This window comes from Scomber scombrus, chromosome 14 (genome assembly GCF_963691925.1).
Source record: "Scomber scombrus chromosome 14, fScoSco1.1, whole genome shotgun sequence".
Classification (NCBI taxonomy): Eukaryota; Metazoa; Chordata; class Actinopteri; order Scombriformes; family Scombridae; genus Scomber; species Scomber scombrus.
In genome coordinates, this window is record NC_084983.1 from 9615253 (window position 1) to 9636432 (window position 21180).

General features: G+C 39.7%; 1 protein-coding gene across 6 annotated transcripts in view; it reads left to right on the forward strand.

The window, feature by feature from the left end:
• LOC133994578 (RNA-binding protein Musashi homolog 2) overlaps nt 1–21180 on the forward strand; it is a 243370-nt gene that overhangs the window by 160919 nt on the left and 61271 nt on the right. For all 6 annotated transcript variants that reach the window (XM_062433898.1, XM_062433900.1, XM_062433902.1 and 3 more), the window contains exon 8: nt 18550–18632. In XM_062433898.1, coding sequence (XP_062289882.1) covers nt 18550–18632 — 83 coding nt within the window. The remainder of the gene's footprint in view (nt 1–18549; nt 18633–21180) is intronic.

Below are 21180 nucleotides of genomic sequence, written 5' to 3' on the forward strand. Positions count from 1 at the left end.
ATAGAGAGGAAAGGTTCTCTCTGTGTACACTTTCCTGAAAGCCAACAGAAGTTGGATATTTGGGCCGAGGCTGATATCAATATTTGAGACTAAAAACTTTCTGGTAACAATTTATTGACCAAAATTCCCTTTTCTGTTAGCAAGGATTCCTCACATTTGCCAATCAAACAGGTGTGACAAATATGTAAACCAGACTACAGCTACAATATGCTACTTCTGCTCACTCACATGCCACACCATATTGTGAACAGTTGGGGATGCTGGATAAACTGTAATGATGACAAGTTTTCAAAATGAATCATTATATCCTCTATTTTTCCCATGAGAATAATCAGCAATCACCCATGAGACAAAGAGAAGCCTATATCTGCTGATAATATTACATATTAGTATATTACTAAGGATGTTGTGGTATGCTGTTGATAATATATATCAGCTTAACCCTAAAGTAAGTCACAGGAGGAATATCACAAGGATGCAGTTTGTCAAATATCAGGTGTGTTTTTCTTACCATATTGAAGGGCTATTTCCTGCATTTTGAATTTGAAGGGAGCAACATCATGGCCTAAGTATGTAAATGGATCGGTGCACACCTGATCTCTGCCACTCAAAGCAGAGATCAGGTGTGCACAATCATTTCATCAAATTGAAAAGCCGTCATTTTTAAGCAAACAGATTCACTGAAAAGGTGCAGGTGCAAGTCCAGATGAGGAGTCTAAGTAATTACACCCCCTTTCCCTGCAGCTCAGCTTGTTTTCTGAATACATATGTTTCAAGTATTTTATTTGCGCATGACATGTGCATGAACATGTAATATCTTTATCTAATAGTCTTATAATGTCAGTAACTTGTGCTTATCTCTGCACACACAGTTCAGTCTTTGTATCCTGTAATGCTGCTGAGTCTCATTAATTTCATTTTCATCCTTGTATGTTTTTTCCCCCTATTTTAATTTGTACAAAAATTCCAAATAGAAATACCAGAAATTATTATTCTTTTTTTTTTCAGAAATAACGATGAGACTGCCTCTCATATAAATTCCATTCAATTTCTACTCAAAAAGAAAACCGGCTAGACGTGTGTGTGTGTGTGTGTGTGTGTGTGTGTGTGTGTGTGTGTGTGTGTGTGTGTGTGTGTGTGTGTGTGTGTGTGTGTGTGTGTGTGTGTGTGTGTGTGTGTGTGTGTGTGTGTGTGTGTGTGTGTGTGTGTGTGTGTGTGTGGACGGACAGAGCAGCAATATTAATACATTTATACAACATTTCAATAAAAAGCCATGATGCACCAGAGTGACAAAACAGTTGCTGGCCCGCCTTTAATTAGGTATCATAAACGTTCGAATAGTGTCTAATTTAGCTCTACTGCAGAGAAGACAGGCCTTTATTTCTCATCTCCCCTGCTTTATACGTGTGTGGGTTTCACAACATTTCAGCAAGAAGCCCCTTTATTGTCTGATCTGATTCCATTTTCTGTGTTAAATTGCTGCTGTCGATGTAAATGCAAAGCTAATCTCATGAAACTATGAAGCAGCTGCAGGCAGTGTTGTTCTTCACTATAGTAGCTTAACATTTATGTAGAAAGGTCGGCTAAGTAAACTAACTTAAAGTTAGTTAGTGAAACAAAATCAACAAATGTACACTTTTTTTTGTCACTGGCCTTCATTTGTTTGTACAGAACACACCCTGGGCAATTATATAAGTCCCAGACATTATTTAAATAACAGTTTTTACCCCAGTGTTATGGTAATCATTTCATGCCCTCTTGAGAATATTTGCATGGCACTGGTTGATGGAATCGCACATTGATTAGCATCTAATTTTACAAAGTTTTGTAAATTTGCCTAAAATGTATGCAACTTTTGGATTGAAATGACCCGTTGTCCATTCCACGTGACAATGGCAGCCCAGTTTGCATGCTGTCCTGACTGCAGACGCTCTTAGTGGTCAGCTATGGGGTTTACGGCCAGTGACAGAACTGTCTTCCATGCCATTTGTTGTGTCTGACCTTTAAGATGATGAAGCGCAGGGAGAGTGACCCCTGGCAGGATTTGTTCAAAGAGCAGCCTCTTGGTAATGGGGGGTCCAGAGCCTGGCAGCATGCTGGGGGATTGATCAGCCCCTTACTCAAAGGCCAAATACAGAAAGCCTAGCCAGAGGAGAAGGCCATGCAGGACGTGGAGCCATCCTCTGCTTTGAAGCCTTCTCCAATACCTCAGCTGCTTCACTGCATGAATAAACATGCCTAACTTCTATCTGCTAAAGCTGCTCTTCTGTCCCTTCCTTCTTCTGTCCTCTTCTCTCCGGGAAGAGCTAACGGCAGCACTGCTGCAGACGGTATGATATGAGCGGAGGTCACAAAATCCTTTCTTTCCTCTTTTTTCTTTCTTTTTTTTTTGTCGCCTTTTCACTCTTCCCCTCCTTCTCCCTCTTTTTTCTTTTCTTAGCTCGCTCCCTCTCTGCCTGCTTCTCGCGTGAATACTTCCTGTGCTCCAGCCTTGTTGCACAGGATTAAATCCACTCATTTAGAGCTTGCATTGCTTCCACAGATGTCAGCTTTGAGATTGAAATGAGCACCCCCTTCTGCAAAGAGGCCTGGTTAAAAAGGAAAATTCAGAGAGGGGAGGAGAGAAACTAAACAGAGATGCAGAGTCTTTTCAGTACCACAAGTGAAGCCAGAATGTGGCTTAACATGTGTGCAGTTGACCAAGGGCTTCAGTGAGCGAGTGTGGAAATACTTTTGATAATCAGTGACTACAGTGGTGCTGAAAAAAAACTGTCATTCATATCATGTGTTATCACTGGATCTGCAGATTTTTTACTTGTCTGACAATGTCAATGACAAATAAAAGGACATTAAATACAAACACTCGTACTCAGGATGTACCAATTTTTGCAATAAATGGGAAAATGTGCTGCTTCTTTGCAATATGGCACATCGGCGCATCCTGACATGAAGCTGCGCAGTCCTTCAATAGAAAATCATCACAGCCTCCCGGAGCTTTGAGAGTCCTTACAGTCGCCCTTTGCATTTAAACTAAAATGAGATCGCGACCTTCCTTTACCCTTCTTCAGGTGTTCCTTTGGAAGAGCTAACATAAAAGACAGACGCAAATCAATGAGATGAATAACTTCAACAAAGACATCCCGTAAATAAGCAGCGGTTGTGGTCGTCCGTGGAGCTTTCTCATCTATGCTAATCACTGCCCAAAGGCGCTGATGAAAGGATATTCTGAAGTTATGAAGATGCTGCACTGTGTTCAGTTTATCGTTTGATTATATACCCAATTATAGTGCAAGTAAGCAATTAAACGAAGGCTGGGCGTTGCAAGCATATTCTGTTTGCAATTGAACGGTGCTGCTGTACTTTGAGCGCCCCACAGCTCTAGTTTGATGAAAGAAGGGGGCGTTCGTGAAGCAGCGTAGCCCGTCTTGATTACAAGGGTCAGCGGTATCAGAGTTAGATCACCACACGTTGCTCGTCGAGTCCGTGATGTCATGATTCGAGCTGTCACGTGCATATGTGTGTGATCGTGAGCATGTCGAGTATGGTGGGGGGGGGGTCTCGGTCTTGTCTTCCCCCTAACGCCATAACAGCATCTGTAAACACAAGTGGCAGTTGCACCTCTAAGCATTTGGCTCACTCAATGAAAGCAATCTCGACTAAATGGTAATGGGAGTCTGCAAAGTGGCATCATCAGTGTTCTTCATTTCAGACAAACTGGTACTGTGTCAGGCCTTTAAAAATACCCCTTGCTTTAATATTAATAACAAGCTGGCCATACAGCCAGTGAGAGGCCTATTTCTCTTAAATCAATTTTGCTTTGTACCCAATTCAGTGCTTTAAAGCCTTGTTGTTTGCAGAGGATTATTTTGATTAAATGCTATTAGTCCCCTCAGTAGATTCCCCTTCAGAGGCTGTGGTGGGAGGTGTCGGCATCCAAAACATCTTTCCAGATTTTCTGTTCAAACTAAAAGCTGCTCCCCATGTACAAACTTCTGAGTGCTTTTCCATCACTCGGTGTTCACTCGCTGCCCATTATTCCCCTTTTCTGATTCCCCCACTTTCGCCAGGAATGAGAAATGCTAATTAAGTTTAATGAAATTGATATCTTTATCAATAGGTCAGGAAACACAAAAGGTGCATATCTGTTTCATTCATTCCAAGTCCCACGTTGCTTCACACCTCAAAAGAAATTCATCACAGTGCCTCAAAGCCTTTTGGAAAGGCTTCTGCCCCCACCTCCCACCGCCTCCTCCCTGCATCGGTTGTTACTGTATGTGATAGAAATTGAGACATCCATTAAGCTTGGCCTATTGCTTGGCACAAAAGAGTCTGACATTCTTGAATGAAGAATCCCCTTGTGGTTCAAGCCTTTGGATCTCATTACACCGATACCCCGTTTGTACTAAAGAAATTCTATCAGTGTGAGCAATTATGTTCAAGTTGGTTTTTCACGATTTTATAACCCATATTCTAACCACTTGTCCTGCTGTCTAAGCCTCAGCAATGTTGATCTGACCTAGCTTGTATTTGTCCCTGGCTTCTTCATCTTTAGGTACTTCTGCTGTGTGTATTCAGCATATGAGATGTGCTGTTGTCTCAGTCCACACAAATGCAGTCTTCAGGCTAGTGCAGTGGTACAATGAAGAGGGGGATAACCATAGCTTAAGAAGAAGAGCTCTGTCATTGTTGTCAGTGGTTGTATCTGTTTCTTTCCTTTTTCTGTATGTTTGTTGAAAAATGTGTTTGTATTATATCATCCCAGAACACACATACGGTATACAGCTGTGTCTTCTCATAGAAACAGATCATATCATTGATCAGGTTAGGTTTTTTAGGATCAGTAACTTTATATCACTAATGTGTCGACATTGGATATTTCTAATTTTTTGAGAAAACAAGCATAATGCCTGATAGTTATGTCAGTTTCAGTTCATTTTTCTTTCAATAGACCAGCATCATTCTTCATCTCAAAATTTTTCAATGTGTTTAATCACAGCAGCTCTCCATGGCATAACATAAAGAACTAGCTTTTTAAATCCCTAGCCCTCAACCACACTGATTGGCAGCATATCGGTCTCAATCATTCGGCACACCAACTGGGTGATGGCCTAATAACAAAAGTTATAAAAAAAAAAGTTATATTGGTAAAAAAAGAAGCAAAAAGCTATGGAAAACCATGTGGAACAAGCTTCCATGTGGTTTTCTATCATTTGAGGTTTGATTTATTCTTCTCTTTATTTGTATAATTATATATCTCTTAATGACCCAACCTCTACTATCTGCACAACTGCAGTGAATGTAAATGCACTTAGATTCACATTTTCTTTCCCAGATTTTCTGGAAATGTGTGCTAAATTTAGATGGTAACTACTGATCCATCATTGTGCTTTCATCTTCTCTATTTGGTTAAACTACAGTCTAATTCACAGTATCCTTAGATGTATTCAGATAAGGTTAAATGTATGCATGTCAGGTCTGTGTAGGGTTTCACTGGTCGGTTTGCTATTCGGTCCAAAACTTTTGACCCGTGAGTACCTTTACTCTACTGCAAAATTAAATCATTAACAAAGTGCATGCAAATGGAAATAACAATTCCCCTGAAGTTTCAATGTATGGTAATGGTATATTAAATGGTATATTAGTCTGCATTTCCATTGAAACAGTGACCTCTGTGGTCTTGTATTGAATGTTATTGGATGATATTGGAGGTTTAATGTTGTGGGATGGATCATTTGGGTGGAGCTACAGTAACTCCATCATCAACCACAAACCAAGCGACAAGAGAACGTTTGTCGTATGATATTATGGATGGAGAGAGAAATGAAGATAAGCTCACAGAGAGATGGAGATGGAGAGAGCAGTTTGCCTTTACAGAATGGATTGAGCTTACAGTATCTGGAGTCAGCCCAAGAATGTTTATGACCCAGTTGCCACAGACTGCAAAAATAGTTACTGTAACTGCCCTAGTAAAGTGTCAGTGTTCAGCCTCACATCATCAACTTGTGTTTCTACAGTCACACATAGCTGTCTGAATCTGAATCTCGGCGACCATTACTTGACAGTTCTGGGTCACATGGAATAACCATGTTTTTACAGGTGTGAAAACTACAGAGGTCTCAATCATCAGCACCAAGTGTTAGGTCATGTGTGCAAAGATAATGATGGAGCATACAAATGCATATTGTTCACAGATCTGATTAACCATTAGCCTCTAAGCCAGTGATTTTAAATGTTATAATAATGTGCTAGTCACAGTGGTGCATGATGAAAATTGCTCAGCAATTGAAGAGAAATGTATAAATTGGCTCCTCTAGATCAGGACATAATTTTGTGGTCCAAGAGATGCATATTGGTAAGCAAGTAGAGATTTGACTCTGGCACAATTTATTATACCTATGCTCAACTGCATTTCAATGGGAAACATTCTACTCATTATTTCACTATATATGTTTATAATGACTGAATTTACTCGTCCTCGTTACTTGTCTTATTTGTTCCATTTCAGGTATGTTGTTTTTAATGTATTGGCCACTTAGGATATGTTAGTGTTATTCCTGTTGACAGTGTGTCTTATACATGCCCCCATCTTAAATGATGCTTTCACATGAATGCATATTATGATAATTTAATACTCTTTGATACATAAGTACATTTTGCTGCCTCTTCCATACTTATTATTTTTTATTAAGGTAAAAAGTATGTGCATTATTGTATTGATACGTTTACTGTACCTAGGTAAAAGGTCAGAATACTTTACTACAGTACCACTTCTACCACCACATCTTTGTACAGTAGATCAGTAACAATGATCTCAAATAAATCAGGAGATCTGTTTAAATTTGGCAGTAAAGCTTGTATCTATGATCTGTTTACACCATAGAGACACTGGCAACTTTTAAAGAAGGCTGCTCAGACGATCTTTACTGATGATCAGGAGTGTCTTTGTCAGGTTTGCCCCATAGAAGGATTTTCTTCCATCTTGAGAAAAATTGGATGATATATTCAGTGAAGTCCTTGTTCTCTATACCTCTACAATTTTACCAGCATGCAACTTGAATAGAACCAAAACCATATACTTTCTGTTTATTAAAAAAGAATAGTAATTTTTCTTTCTTTAATTCTTTCTTTAATTCTTTCTTTCTTTCTTTCTTTCTTTCTTTCTTTCTTTCTTTCTTTCTTTCTTTCTTTCTTTCTTTCTTTCTTTCTTTCTTTCTTTCTTTCTTTCTTTCTTTCTTTCTTTCTTTCTTTCTTTCTTTCTTTCTTTCTTTCTTTCTTTCTTTCTTTCTTTCTTTCTTTCTTTCTTTCTTTCTTTCTTTCTTTCTTTGCCTTCATCATTGAGTGCTCTTTGTAGACCTTTATGGCTAACTGCTTTTAGCCTGCTGTCTGGGTGTTTGTGAGTAAGGGGTAGTCAGTCACTATCTCCATGCATAATTGCTTCCATTTAGTTGTTGCAAGAGCAGCCTTGTGATCATGTATAAGAATAGAAATTCAGTACAGTGCATTAGGAAAGTATTCAGACTCCTTCATTTTCAATGTATTTTCCCCCTCATTAATCTACACTCAATACTCCATAATGTCAAAGCCAAAACCGGATTTTAGAAATTTAAGCAAATTTATGAAAAAGGAAAAGCCGAAATATGTAATCCTATAAATCTTGTCCCTTTAAGGATAGTGCAGAGCATTTAAGTAGTTATATACTATACTATACTATCTACTATACTATACTATACTATACTATACTATACTATACTTTACTATACTATACTATAATATACTTGATATTTATCTAGATTTGATGAGGAGATTGGCTAAAGTGCTAAAGTAGACCCAACCCAAATAATAAACACAACAATAGACTGGCTATGTGTAAGGGAAATTAATCATAACCATGAAACACCCTAGGGTCACAGTATCTCGCAATGTGAAAGTCAACTAGCTAACATAACTAAGTATGTTGAAATCAGGGATGACGATGATATTCCAACTGAAGAGCTCTATAAAGAAATAGTCTACTGAGATCTACTTTGATATAGCTCCTGCTCTACAATGTCCTTTTTTCCTTTTGAGAACAACTGTTTGCCTTATTTGCTAATGTCATTAGCTTGCTAAGGTTACAGATATTGAGCTACTAACTCGCCATGATACCAAAGGTTCCCAGTTCTATGTTAGGTGTAGCCGCATATACTCCATCAGCTCTTGTTATTCAATGTTGAACTTCAACTCACAAACCTTATAAATATCCAGCTCTAACTTTGGTTTAACTCAAGAACTCATACAGGACATAACCACGGACAAAGGAAAACAGTAATTTAAACAGACAGTAATTTGCCATGCTCTCAGCACACTAAGGCAAAGTGGCATCAATAACTACAAACATCATTTAAAGGGACATAAATCTAGAGTTAACTACCTGGGTTACAATCACACTGATATAAGTATTCAGTCCCTTTACTCAGTACTTAGTTGAATCACCTTTGGCAGCAACTACAGCTTTGACTCTTCTTGGGTATGATGCAACAAGCTTTGCACTCCTGGATTTTGGGATTTTCTTCTCTGCAGATCCTCTCAAGCTCTGTCAGGGTGGATGGGGACTGTCAGTGGAAAGCCATTTTCAGGTCTCTCCAGAGATGTTCTATTGGGTTCAAGTCAGGTCTTTGGCTGGGCCACTCAAGGATACAGAGTTGTCCCTAAGCCACTCCAGCATTGTCTTGGCCCTTCGGTCATTGTCCTGTTGGTAGATGAACCTTCAACCCACTCTGAGGTTCTGAGTGTTCTGGACCAGGTTTTCATTAAGTATGTATCTGTACTTTGCTCCGTTCAACTTTTCCTCATCCCAGTCCCTGCCACTGAATAACACCCCCACAGCATGATGCTGTCACCCCCATGCTTCACTTTTGGGATGGTATCGGGCAGGTGATAAGCAGTGCTTGGTTTCTCACAGTCAGATCTTGAGGTGTTTTTTTACAAACTCCAAGCAGTCTTTCATAGAAGAGAGGCCTCTGCTCTGCCATAAAGTCCAGACCAGTAGAGTGATTCAGTGATGGTTGTCATTCCATCTTTCTTTCAGCCAGGTTCTTGGTTTCTTGGTCACCTCTTTTACCCTTTAAAAGGCCCTTTTCCTTCTATTGCTCAGTTTGGCTGCTTTGCCAGCTCTAGGAAGTGTCCTGGTTGTTCCAAACTTCTCCAATTTAAGAATTATAAAGGCCACTTGCTCTTGGGAACCTTCAATGTAGAAAATATGTTATTGTAGCCTTCCCCAGATCTTCGCTGGACACAATCCAGTCTCTGAGCTCTGGGGGAGAGATTTTTGCTCTGATATACATTGTCATCTGTGAGACCTTATGTAGACAGGTGTCTGCCTTCCAAAATTCATGTCCAGTCAATACTCCATAATGTCAAAGCAAAAACAGGATTTTCCCATAGGTGGACACCAATCAAGGTGTAGAAACATCTCAAAGAGAAATGGGAGGCACCTCAGATACATTTCAAGTGTCATAGCAAATGGTCTGAATACTTATGTTAATGTGACTTTTCTGTTTTTCCTTTTAATACATTTGCAAAAATGTCTAAAATTCAGTTTTTCACTTTGTCATTATGGGCTATTGAGTGTACATTGATCAGGGAAAAAAGGAATTTAAACAACTTTAGTATAAGACTGCATCACAACAAAACATGAAAAACGTAAAGGGGGTCTGAATACTTTCTGAATACACTGTATTAGTATATTGTTGGGCACTAATGAGGGTCTTTTTTGAGGTAGATAGCGTTTGAAAGTACACTGGAGAGGTGCAAAAAGCTTTATTTATTTCACAAGCGCAGTCTGCGTTGCTATTGAGATACCTATTACCACTGTACACACTGCAACTGGGCATGTATTGACAACCTGGAATTGTGTCGACCAATATGTGTTAAAGCTATGGTCAGGGATAACGTCAGCCAAGTATTACTGAAGGCTTGAATAAATGACTGTGATTAGATCATAAATAAAATCAATGACATGGTACAAATCAGGGTTACAGTCCTCATATGTAATACACATGCTATAAATGTGTGTGTTTGTGTTTGTGTGTGTCTGTATGGAGACGGGGTGTCTCTTTAAGTAGGACAGTAGAAATTGATGGCCAACTCTGAAAGCTGACCTACATAGAGGCACAGACAAACTAGTTCCCTCAGCAATCATGCTGAGCCCAGTTGCTCTGCAGAAAATGCAGAGGAAGCAGACATATTGCATGTTACTGTAAACATTTAATTAAAGGACACTGTAGGTGCTTCTATCAATTTACAAATCTCTTCTTCTCATCATAGATGAGTAGATGCAAATATTGCCCCTCTATTAAGAGTTGTATTTTTCATTCTACATTGGAATAGTAAAATGTAGTTAATTTGAGGAAAGGATACTTTTGACCTTTGTTTGTTCCATAACCTCTTTTTCTGTGTTACAGGTACAATTTTCTATTTTCATTTTATAGAAATCAAGATTAATTTAGAAAGGTAATTGGTTGACCATAAATCCAGGATAGATGTCCAAACAATTGGTTCTGAACTGATAAGTGCAAACTCACCGGGGCAACACAAAATGAGAAAGGCCAAGTGTGAAGAAAACAGCAATCACATTGAAATCTAATTACATCAATTTACAATCACACTGTTTCTAATTGTTCAGTGATGCTTTATTTCATTCTGTTATTAAAACCTCCTGTGTGACATTTCTCAGTAATCAGTAATGAGATGTCCTTAAAATGTCCTCTCAACTAATAAGTTTCAGCATTTAAAAGCCTTGAAGCCACTGCTAAACAAACTGAAACGCCATGTGTGGTAATTGTGGGCCAATTTTAAGCCAGTTTTTCAACCACCTGGCGCTTTCATACAGCCACCTAGACATAGTCATCACCTTTCATGTTTTGGTCAAATTGAGGGTTGACATTGTGCACAATGTGCAGACCAAGTCCAGAGAGATTAGCATTGGTGAAGTCCCAAGAGGGCTTTTGGATTTGAACATCTTCACAAAATGTTGCATTGTATTTGATGGGTTTTTACCATCATCATTTTGCAAACAAAGCCACAGATGCCAAACTACATATATTTTGATAAATATAACAATCTATACACTTCCTACTAGAAATGTTGTTTTTTTTACAACAATAACCAGTACTCTTGATGCATCACTACATGGCAATGTTGAGCACAGCAAGCTAAGGCTGATGGCCCATTTGAGTAATATTGAGAATAACAGGGCTTCAATAGATGAGTCAGACACTTGTTACCTAGTGAAAAAATGTGCATGGCAGTTTTTCATTAACATTATTCAATATGGCCTCACACTGTGTTTTGTATTGCTACTTACCTAAAGAATTATGTCATACATGCAAATGGTTTTGTGGTTCTGGGTCTCTTCTTTTTTGTGGGCCATGCAAATGTGTTTGTTTTATTTATTTTGATGATTAATGCTCCTCCGTATTTGGGTCGAGACCATTACTGGTTCTATTTCTGTTTGGATCATAGGATGTTATCTGTCTACCAGATATAGTTCTGTTGTCACTTCTGCATACCTTCTTGTGCTAATTGACCTTGGTGCCCATCCTTCTTGGCGACCACTTCAATCCACGTAACAAGTCCATAATAATAGTGCTTATAAATAGTCCATATAAATAGCTAGATTAATAAAAGCAACGGGAAGTGTTTATTATTTTATTGACTCCAAGTCATGTTCTGCTTGTAGATTCTTATTGATTTAACGGTTTTGATTTTAGGCATAATGCTTAAGAAAGAAAAATATGGCGAAAGCGAGTTTTTAACCCTCTACACTGTACACATGCATTGACACATGTTTCATAACCAACCAAGTTATAAATAAAGTTATACATTTGCGACCAGTTCCAATTCAGAAGATCTAAATCCAACGAAGTCCCTGGGCACAATAAAACACAAGGAGGGGAAACGCATCAAGATAAATAACAAAATGTATTTATGTCAGGATCTTATTGGGTTAGCTATAAGATCACAACATATAAAGTCTTATCTTGTGGATGCCATCTCGTCTGAAATGGCACTCACTGTAATGCACACTTGAGGGATTAATTTTACATCATCCATCTTCATTTTTCCCCATGGACTCATATGCATCAAAGCAGTTACATTTATTTGTTTAGTATTTTTATTAGCTGGTGTCTTGACTTGTGATTAGGGAATCTGGGCTTGCTTATGGGACTTCATCTCTCTCTCTTTTTCCCTCAGTGTTTCTCTATATTAACCAGCAATAAAATAAACTCTGTTTGTTTAGTTTGAGATAAAGGAAAAATTGATAATAGGTTGATAACAATAATGTATAGGTGGATGTTGTATGCACTTGATGTGTCATCATATGCAAATATGACCATCTAAATGATGTATTTATTAGGTAGATGTTGAATACAGAAACATATTGATTATGATATGAATAGAAAGATTGTCCCTGATAATATATAACACTAACTACCTTTGAGTTGTCGGCTGTTCGTTTGGATACATAAAAGCATTCAAGGATGTCACCTTGGACTTTGGAAAACAGTTACCGACATTTTTCACCATTTTCTGAAATTGACCTAACTACTAATCAATTAATCGAGAAAATAATTGATAGTTAATCAATAATACAAATACTTGATAATTGCTGCTTTAGTTGAAAATACTGTAAGGACATTAACAGATTGGCCAAAATGACAGCTCTATTATTTCTGTCCCACATGATAAGACAAGAGACGTCTTCCTTCATTCTACTTTTCTATATTAACCAGTAATAAAAAATAAATAAAAGAAACCCTGTTTTTTTTCTTAACTTTGGGATAAAGGCGTAAAAGACACTGCTAGAAATTTTGACATTTAAGTTTCAGTATTTCCTCCAATTTACTCTTCCTCAGTTCTCTTTTCTCTGTTATATGTGCTCTGTGCTGTTAGAGAGTTCATGACGTTAGCTGTATTAAACAGGGGATTAACGCCCGGGGCTCTGGATCTCTAGTAATAGCAGACGGAAATACTGATCAAAGGCCTCAAACTGTGCCGTGGGTGTTCGGACTGCCTCTGTCTGCCTCTCTGCATTACAAGAAGATGGGGCTTCGGAAGCTGGGGCACACAGACAGACAGACAGACACGCAGTGCAGGAGCTTTCTGTATTCTAAGTCCTGATTGGACAGGTGAGGGTTTGATCATGCAGTTATTTAAAACTATCCAAGTTGGGAAAGTATAGGAGGAAGAGGTGTAGCCGCAGGTGTTTCCCCTATATTATCCTATATAACACAGCAGCTAAAATTTCACACAATCATCAAAATCAATGGGTTACCAATGATTTTCATTTGCACACTGTGTGAGCATGATAACGGCCTACGTTATCATAGAATTGCTTTTAGTCATCGACTGGCAGTAAATGTGCAGTATAGGCTACAGTGTGTCAGTTAATAAACCTAACCTGACCAAGCTGACTTTAATCTGTAGTGTGGAACTTTTGTGTCCCCCTTCTGGCAGTGAGAGTTATTACAAAAAGACTGTCACGCTTATGTCGTAGGCTCCATCTTAGCCTTCTCTGTCACTACTGTTGTGGCTGTAAAATGGTGGATAAATGGTTTTGAGTGTAACACAACCCGCGCAAAATGACTCGTTTCACAGCCACAATTTGATCAATTCGGTCTGATAACATTTGGAAAGTCTAGAAGAGCCACATGATAAAATTATTTTATTCCAACTCAAGTTAACAGAGAGCTAACTGGAAGTTAGCTGCTCAGCTGGCAGAGGCCTATACAAGCAGAGCATGGGCAGTATGCATTCATCTGACCAGCATGTATTTCACATCCATACAATGTGACAAAGACACGTGCGTGCCTGTGTGCATGCGTGCATATTTGTCTTTGTCTCTGCATGCATGTCAGGGGGGCTTTGTTCCCTTCATACTGTGTCCCAGAGGACACAGCTGACACTTCTCCCAGGTTGCCCCACTTCCTTACACTGTGTTGGCCAGTAGTCAGAGCTGCTCACCTTGTACTTTCTTACGGATTCTGGTTGTCAAAGAAGTTGCAGCAACTCAAATATCACTGAATATTTAATGTCCAAAACTAAGATTTTACTTATTTTCGTGTATTCTGGCATATATGAGCAATTTGGTGTGTAAATATCATAGTTTGTCATTGTATACTGAGTTTCTGGGGGTGTGAACATGCATGTGGGTGCCCTCTCATGTTAAATGATTCCCAATAATGACATCCCACTGGTGTTGGCAAGGAAAAGTCTATACACATCTCTTAACTAAAAGCCCTTTCACACCTACGTCATTTGGTCTGGGCTTTCAGACTTGTAAGTTTGATCTGAACCATAATAACAGATGTGAAACTGCCAAACCTTGGTCTGACAAAAAGAGTTGATGTCGGTTCGGACCAAACTGAACCATGGTTTGTTTCGTATCTAGTGTGAACATTTTTTTAGATTCAAACATTTTGGACAAATTATAGGAACTTCCAGCAGGCTATCTTCAGAACTGGAAAAAGGGAAAATGAGCATTGGTAGGATCAAGAAAAATGTGAAATGTGGTCCGACGATGCCCATTACTCATGCCTATAAAGATATTAAGGTATCAGGCTCATTATGTATACCTATAAAGGTATGGATAATGAGCTCTAGGTCTATGCCTTCTACATCAGCGCTAATACATTCAGTATGTGCCGCTCATTCTCTCTCATGTATTTATTGCAGTATATTTAGCTGCAGCCTTTAGGGAGTTGGGGGATGCCTGCTACACCCACAGCAGTTGTACATATATATTTCACCGTTATCTCTGCCCAGTGAGTGTTCATACTCTCACAAGCTGTAGATGTACAATCACCAGCAATAACTTAAAATGCTACTGATAATAATTCTCCTCCTACTTCTACTATCGTGTATATTTTTGACAAAAAACATCTGAAAGAACACATTAGGAATGAACATGTAACCCACAGATAGTGTAGTTTTTATAAAAATATATATCAACCGTAAGTAGATATTTTTGAATGTCTACTATGAGTAAGGTATGGAATTCAAACTAGTATTTAAACACACATATCATTGCTGTACATTGCATACAAGGATCCTGAATGCTGTTTGAAACCCCCTCTTGATTTTAGAGGTGCTACACCACTTTTCATGTCAAAGTCAACTTTGCTGCATCAATTTGCAAATTCTCTCATTATCTGCTTCTGGCAGAATCAGCTGTTTTCCAGGTTTATAGGGGCCAGAGTGAGTAGTGGGTGGGGTGGCGGGTTGAAGGGGTGGGAGTGAGAAGCTTTGGAGCAACAGAAGCAGAGGAACCTGGAATGAGTGTGAAATAAAGACTGAGTATGATGAAGCTGGTAAAAGGCCGCGAAAGTGGGCTCCCTGCCGATTCTGTGGAGGGATGAGATGAGGCCGAGCCCAGTTCCAGCTAATAAGTGTGAGCAAGTGCAGCCAAGAGGCATCAGCCAGTAGCCCTACAACACCTATTATCAGCCTTCCTATCAGACATCCATGTGTTTCCATTTACAGGGTATTGTTTAAGCTGTGGGAAGGGTCTTCATTGTGAGCGTGTTGACACCTCTCTCCTTGTGTCTGTCAGCGCTGACAGTCTTTAATAGTCTCGTGGAGGTCAGCCTCCTGCCATGTGTGGATAGTTGGAAGAGAAGGGCCAGGATACATGAGGACAATCTCGCTCTGCTGACACCCCGCAGACAGAGGATGGGAGAGAGGAATGCTTCTGTTGGTGCTATTTTGTGGCCTGTAATTGTCTGTAAGGTCTGTAAAATGGGATAGTAGAGCAAAGGACTGCACTGCAATAGCAGGTCCAGAGGTTCAGACAGTCCACAGGGGACTGACCAAGGAGGCGTGTGCGGAGCCAAGGAGAGAGAAAAATAGGGATGTTTGTTGTGTGGATTTTTTGTGTATGTGTACAGGACACATTCCAACTGTAGTTTACACTACAGCAAAATGTCTTTTTGTTCATTTAAACAGATCCAGTCATGGGTGGAAGGGCCCTGCTGGTGGTATCTGTGGTGATGTGGCTTGGCCCTGACCTCAGTGGATATAATGGTGCAGTGGAAAATGTCCTGTCAGTTGATGGAGGAGCTGCCTGTAGCTGCAGGAAGGAGTGTGGCGACAGGGGCCACGCGTGTTAACCTCCTTCCTTGTCACTTTTTCTGTCTCTCTGTCTCCCCCATCCACCCCCTTCTCCTCTCATCTTCACCTTTTTCTCTTTCCCTCTCCACCCCCCCCAGACTCCACTGCCTCTACCCCACACTACTCCGTGACAAATTACTCCTGGCGGTTGATTTGTTGGTTGTCAAAAGTGCCCCTTGCGCTGGCATGAAGGTGGGGTTTTCCTGCTTGTCGTCATCACTGGTCCCCATGTCCACACCCCACACCCCAAACCCACATCCCCACTACCCCCCTTCCTCTACCCCAACCTTGCACATGCGCAACGTGCTCTCGCCGCAATTCACTGTTGAGATGTCTCAGTGGAAATTGATATTCTGTCTCATAAGATCTCATTAGATTAGATGTTGTCTGAGTTTAATCAGCGCACACATTAGGTTTCCAGCCCCTCTTTTGACAGGACTGTTTTGATGAGTTCTAGCATGTGTCAGTAGCAGAAGACGGGCTAGAGGAGAATCTTTTGTTTATTGAGGAGGAGCTGGAGGAGGGCTGGGATAGAAAAACGCGAGTGAGAGATAAAGATGACTTTATGACAGAACTATAAATACCAGCATTTGTGATAGGTTGGCTAGTAAGCAGAATGAACTGCTCCTAACAAAGAAATCTGTATTTTTCTGGATGAGCTGATGAATTAATAGAATAGGCTGCTAAGGAGACTTGTATACTTTTATTGCCATTCCTGCTAGACACAAAATGGATTTCTAGCTACCTTTTCAAGGAAGAATTATCTGATTCCAGCTTCTTAATTTGAATATTTTCCTGTTTCTCTGGTGTTCTATGACAGTATGGTACATTTAAGTTTACCTTTAACAGTGTTTTCCACCAGTTTCTGGTGAACCAATTAATTAAGCAAGAAAGTAATTAACAGATTCATTAATAATGAAAATAATCATTAGTTGCAGGCCTTATACTATATCTGGTAAGGTATATATATTTTTATAGTGTGATATCAGTATGTCAGCAGTACTGCCTGATACATGTACCACCAGAGACATTAAAGGGATAACTACCTCGGTGTGACAAAATCTCTGACAAATCTCTTTTGTTTGATAGTATATATCATCACATCCTCCAACCCCGTTGTACATAATGATGTATGAATGAATAAGTGAACATGTACGGGATACTAGGCTTTAAAAACCTTTTTCCCTCAAGTCTTTGACCTTGAGATGTGTCCTATGAAGTGGATTATGACTGGTGAGCTGAGGACTGCACACACGGATTTGTCTTGTATTAATAGGACAATATTCACTTTCATCCAGCTCAATCAACAAGTAGCATTGGAGCCTTTGTCTCCAAAAGCCTATATTAGGGTGTCAGCACCTTTTTCACATACAGCATGGTGACTGTACTTACCGTATCATGTGACATCCCGCGATAATAACTTGATGGTGGTGTTGTGTGTGTGTGTGTGTGTGTGTGTGTGTGTGTGTGTGTGTGTGTGTGTGTGTGTGTGTGTGTGTGTGTGTGTGTGTGTGTGTGTGTGTGTGTGTGTGTGTGTGTGTGTGTGTGTGTGTGTGTGTGTGTGTGTGTGTGTGTGTGTGTGTGTGTGTGTGTGTGTGTGTGTGTGTGTGTGTCAGATGTCGTTTGCAGTAGCGGCTGTTAAAGCTCAATCCGAGCTGGTTTCATTTCATCGCGTGTCACTGTTTGCTGTTTTGAAAAGAAACTCATCTCCTTTTCAGTCCCACTTGCCGCTTTATTCACTAACTGTTTTTCTTTTGTGCGGTTTCCTCTTTTGCAAAAGTAATAGAATATCAGTTTTCCTTTCAACCTCAGCTATACAGAAGCTAGATTGCTTTGTGCATCACCATCAGAACACAGAGGAAAGCATTGCAATCCACTTGTGTTCAAAAGTCTGAAACCATCTTGTCTCTCTGTCTTTGTGTTGAAAGAGGGGTTAAGCTTTTATCCTATAAATATGGCATGAAAATCCCACTGTCAACCACACATTCATTCTAAGGCCTGCATTAACATAAAAACGAGGGCTTGTTATACAGTGAGATTTCAATAAAAAGAACACAAAATGCATTTAATGAAATTCAGATGCTGGGCCCTAGCTCCCTGAATCTCATTAAATGAGCTTTGTGCTGTTTTTCCATCTTCTCTTTGTAGAGGAGGTCCTCGAGTGCCCTTAATAATGTGGCAGATTTCATCATATTCCTGATTTAAAGAGGACAATGTCTGTCTTGTTCACTTGTTCTTTTCCATGCCTAAGCCAATCTCTAAAAGATGTACTCGCATAGTTTCTGGATCTGGCTCGTGATATGATCCATCTTGTGGTGCATTTTCTTGTAGTTACTGAAGTTTTGATAAGGCTTTTCACTAACTCCTCCCCCCCCCCCTTCTTTGTTTGTCTCTCCACAGGATTTGGTTTCATAACTTTTGAGAGCGAAGACATCGTAGAGAAAGTCTGTGAAATTCATTTTCATGAAATCAATAACAAAATGGTAAGTCCACTCATTTTTTTTTTCAATTCCAGTTGGGGCGTTGAAGGATTAATATTTGATTTCTTCTTTCCCCAAGTATTAATAGCTGAGGGGGTGTGTGTGTGTTCATGTTCATATGCACAGACTAACACACACACACATACACACACTCTGTGGGTCTGTGGTTCTCAGGGATGGGAAAGCAGTGGTGTGTACTGCCCACAAACCGTGAAATTGTGTGGCTGAGTTCTGCCTGTCAGGCTGAGGGACGGGAGTGTGGAGCCTGTCCCTCTCTTTCTGAATCCCCTACCACGCACACGCACACACACACACACACACACACACACACACACACATACACACACACACACACACACACACACACACACACACACACACACACACACACACACACACACACATACACATACACATACACAGGTGGAGATGTCCAGGGATGCAACAGGGAAGCTACTGGCAGTAGCAGAGTTCATTAGTCAGGGATTAACACCTTCCACAGACTCCCAGTGATGCTTGTTTTATTTACACCGGTAATACGGTCATCTCTGACTACAACTGTTCAGTGGCAGTTTTCTAAGTCATCATATGTTAGCTTATGTTAATTGACAGGAACTGACCTCAGTGTAGCAAGAGTGACATTAGGTCCTCCTTCACCCATTTCTACCCTGCAGGCCTCTTGAGAGATCCTGCATCATTTGAGCGGTTCTGTGGATTGTGATTGACTGGAGGGAATACTTGTCTTTCTGCCGTTCAGGGGGGCTCCTGCGCTCAGTGTGTCTTCACCCTCCCCAAGCCTTTTTCCCCAAACTGGCTGACTGACTGGCTGTCTGACTGACAGGACCAGTGTAGTAGAACCGTGTTCACTAGGGACCAGTCCAGGTCACATATGACCCCAGCATACATCCCTCCGTGTTTCTGCACTGAATCACAGTCGATGCGCAGGGCTGCAACCCAAAATCCCAGACTGTGACAGAAATAACTGCACGTGTATAGAAGTTATTCTGTCACAATCAAATGTCCCAGATCCTTTGACATGGAGGTATAGCACACTGTTAACACACAAATATCATACATCAGGATGCGAGGCATGAATGCACACTCTAGATCATTTATTTATGCACACAAAGAAAAACAAGTGTTGTCAAAGCTGTCAATTTTTGATTTCAACAACTAACAAGCTATTTTTACTCAATTTGTTACGAAAATAATTTATAAGACATTTATACCAACAAATCCAATATCAAATCTCTGAGTACATTTATCCATTGATGTTATTTCTGTGTCCAACTTTTTACCATGTCAATAGAAAAATGAGCCTCATTTAAGCCCAACTCCTGCCTATTTGTAAGAAGTGCTAATTAGGTAATAATTGGATCGTAAACACTATTGCTAATTAAGAATGCAAATTTACTTAATGCATAGTTGGCCATGTTAATGTTTAATAATGTAGCAATCATCAATGATTTATAAAATACAGCATTTTTCTTGATTTGCAGCACAACACTAAGTAAACATGTTTAAATTAAGAATTTAGAAAAATAAGGTAAGTACTTGTGCCCCCCCCCCCCCCCCCCCACCCCCCCCCCCCCCCCCCCACACACACACACACACACACACACACACACACACAAATTCAAACATTGCTACATTGGAGGATATAAAATTGTTGGTAATAACTATGCTGGACACAATAATAGTACAGTAACCCATTGTTACTGTATAATCATTATTAAATAATGTTAGAAACACAGAATAAGCTATGTCCTGATAACATACTGTTTTTATTTGAGAAAAGGAGCACACACTGAGTTTCATGCACTTGCAGTTTCATGTCTGTAGCTAAAAACATCTGCCCAGGTGGAACCATTCTAATATTACTGCCATGCCAACTTTGATAGCTGTAGGAATCTCTGGCGTTTTCTTTGCACCAGCAAATATCCTTTGCATGCGGAGCAGGAGATGTCACAAGTTCTTAAAATTCTTTTTCAGCATTATTGTAAGTGTGTGTAAAGTACTGTTGATGTTAATAAGCTGTTCCCTTTGTGAAAAGCATATGAGCTTCCCCTGGGCATACATGCCTCCAAACCTGCAAAATCACCAGCAGCAAAGTTGCTTATGTCTAGCCCACTGTTTGCATAGAGATACAATAGAATTAATTACACGTTGAAGTATCTTTTTTTTTTTTTTTTTTTTAAGAAAAAAGAAAAAAAGCAGCACTTTGTTCAGAATTTACTGGCTTAGGACATTATTTAAGGTAAATATGACCACTTTTCTTCTATCCCATTTGCATGTATAAGTTGCATTAAACCTGCTATTTAGTGCAAATGTTATTAGAGAGAGAAACTCCATACAAAGTGAGGGAGAAAGAGATACAGATGAAATTCTTGTACCTTTTACATCATCTACTCTTATATCTTGCCAGCAACTTCAAAGCTTCCTCTCATGCATCATTTAACAGTCAGCACATATGTCTGACTTCCTGATGTGTCACATTCATGAAAGTTACTATTAGTTTCATCAATATTTAGTACCGAAGGGTCATATAAGG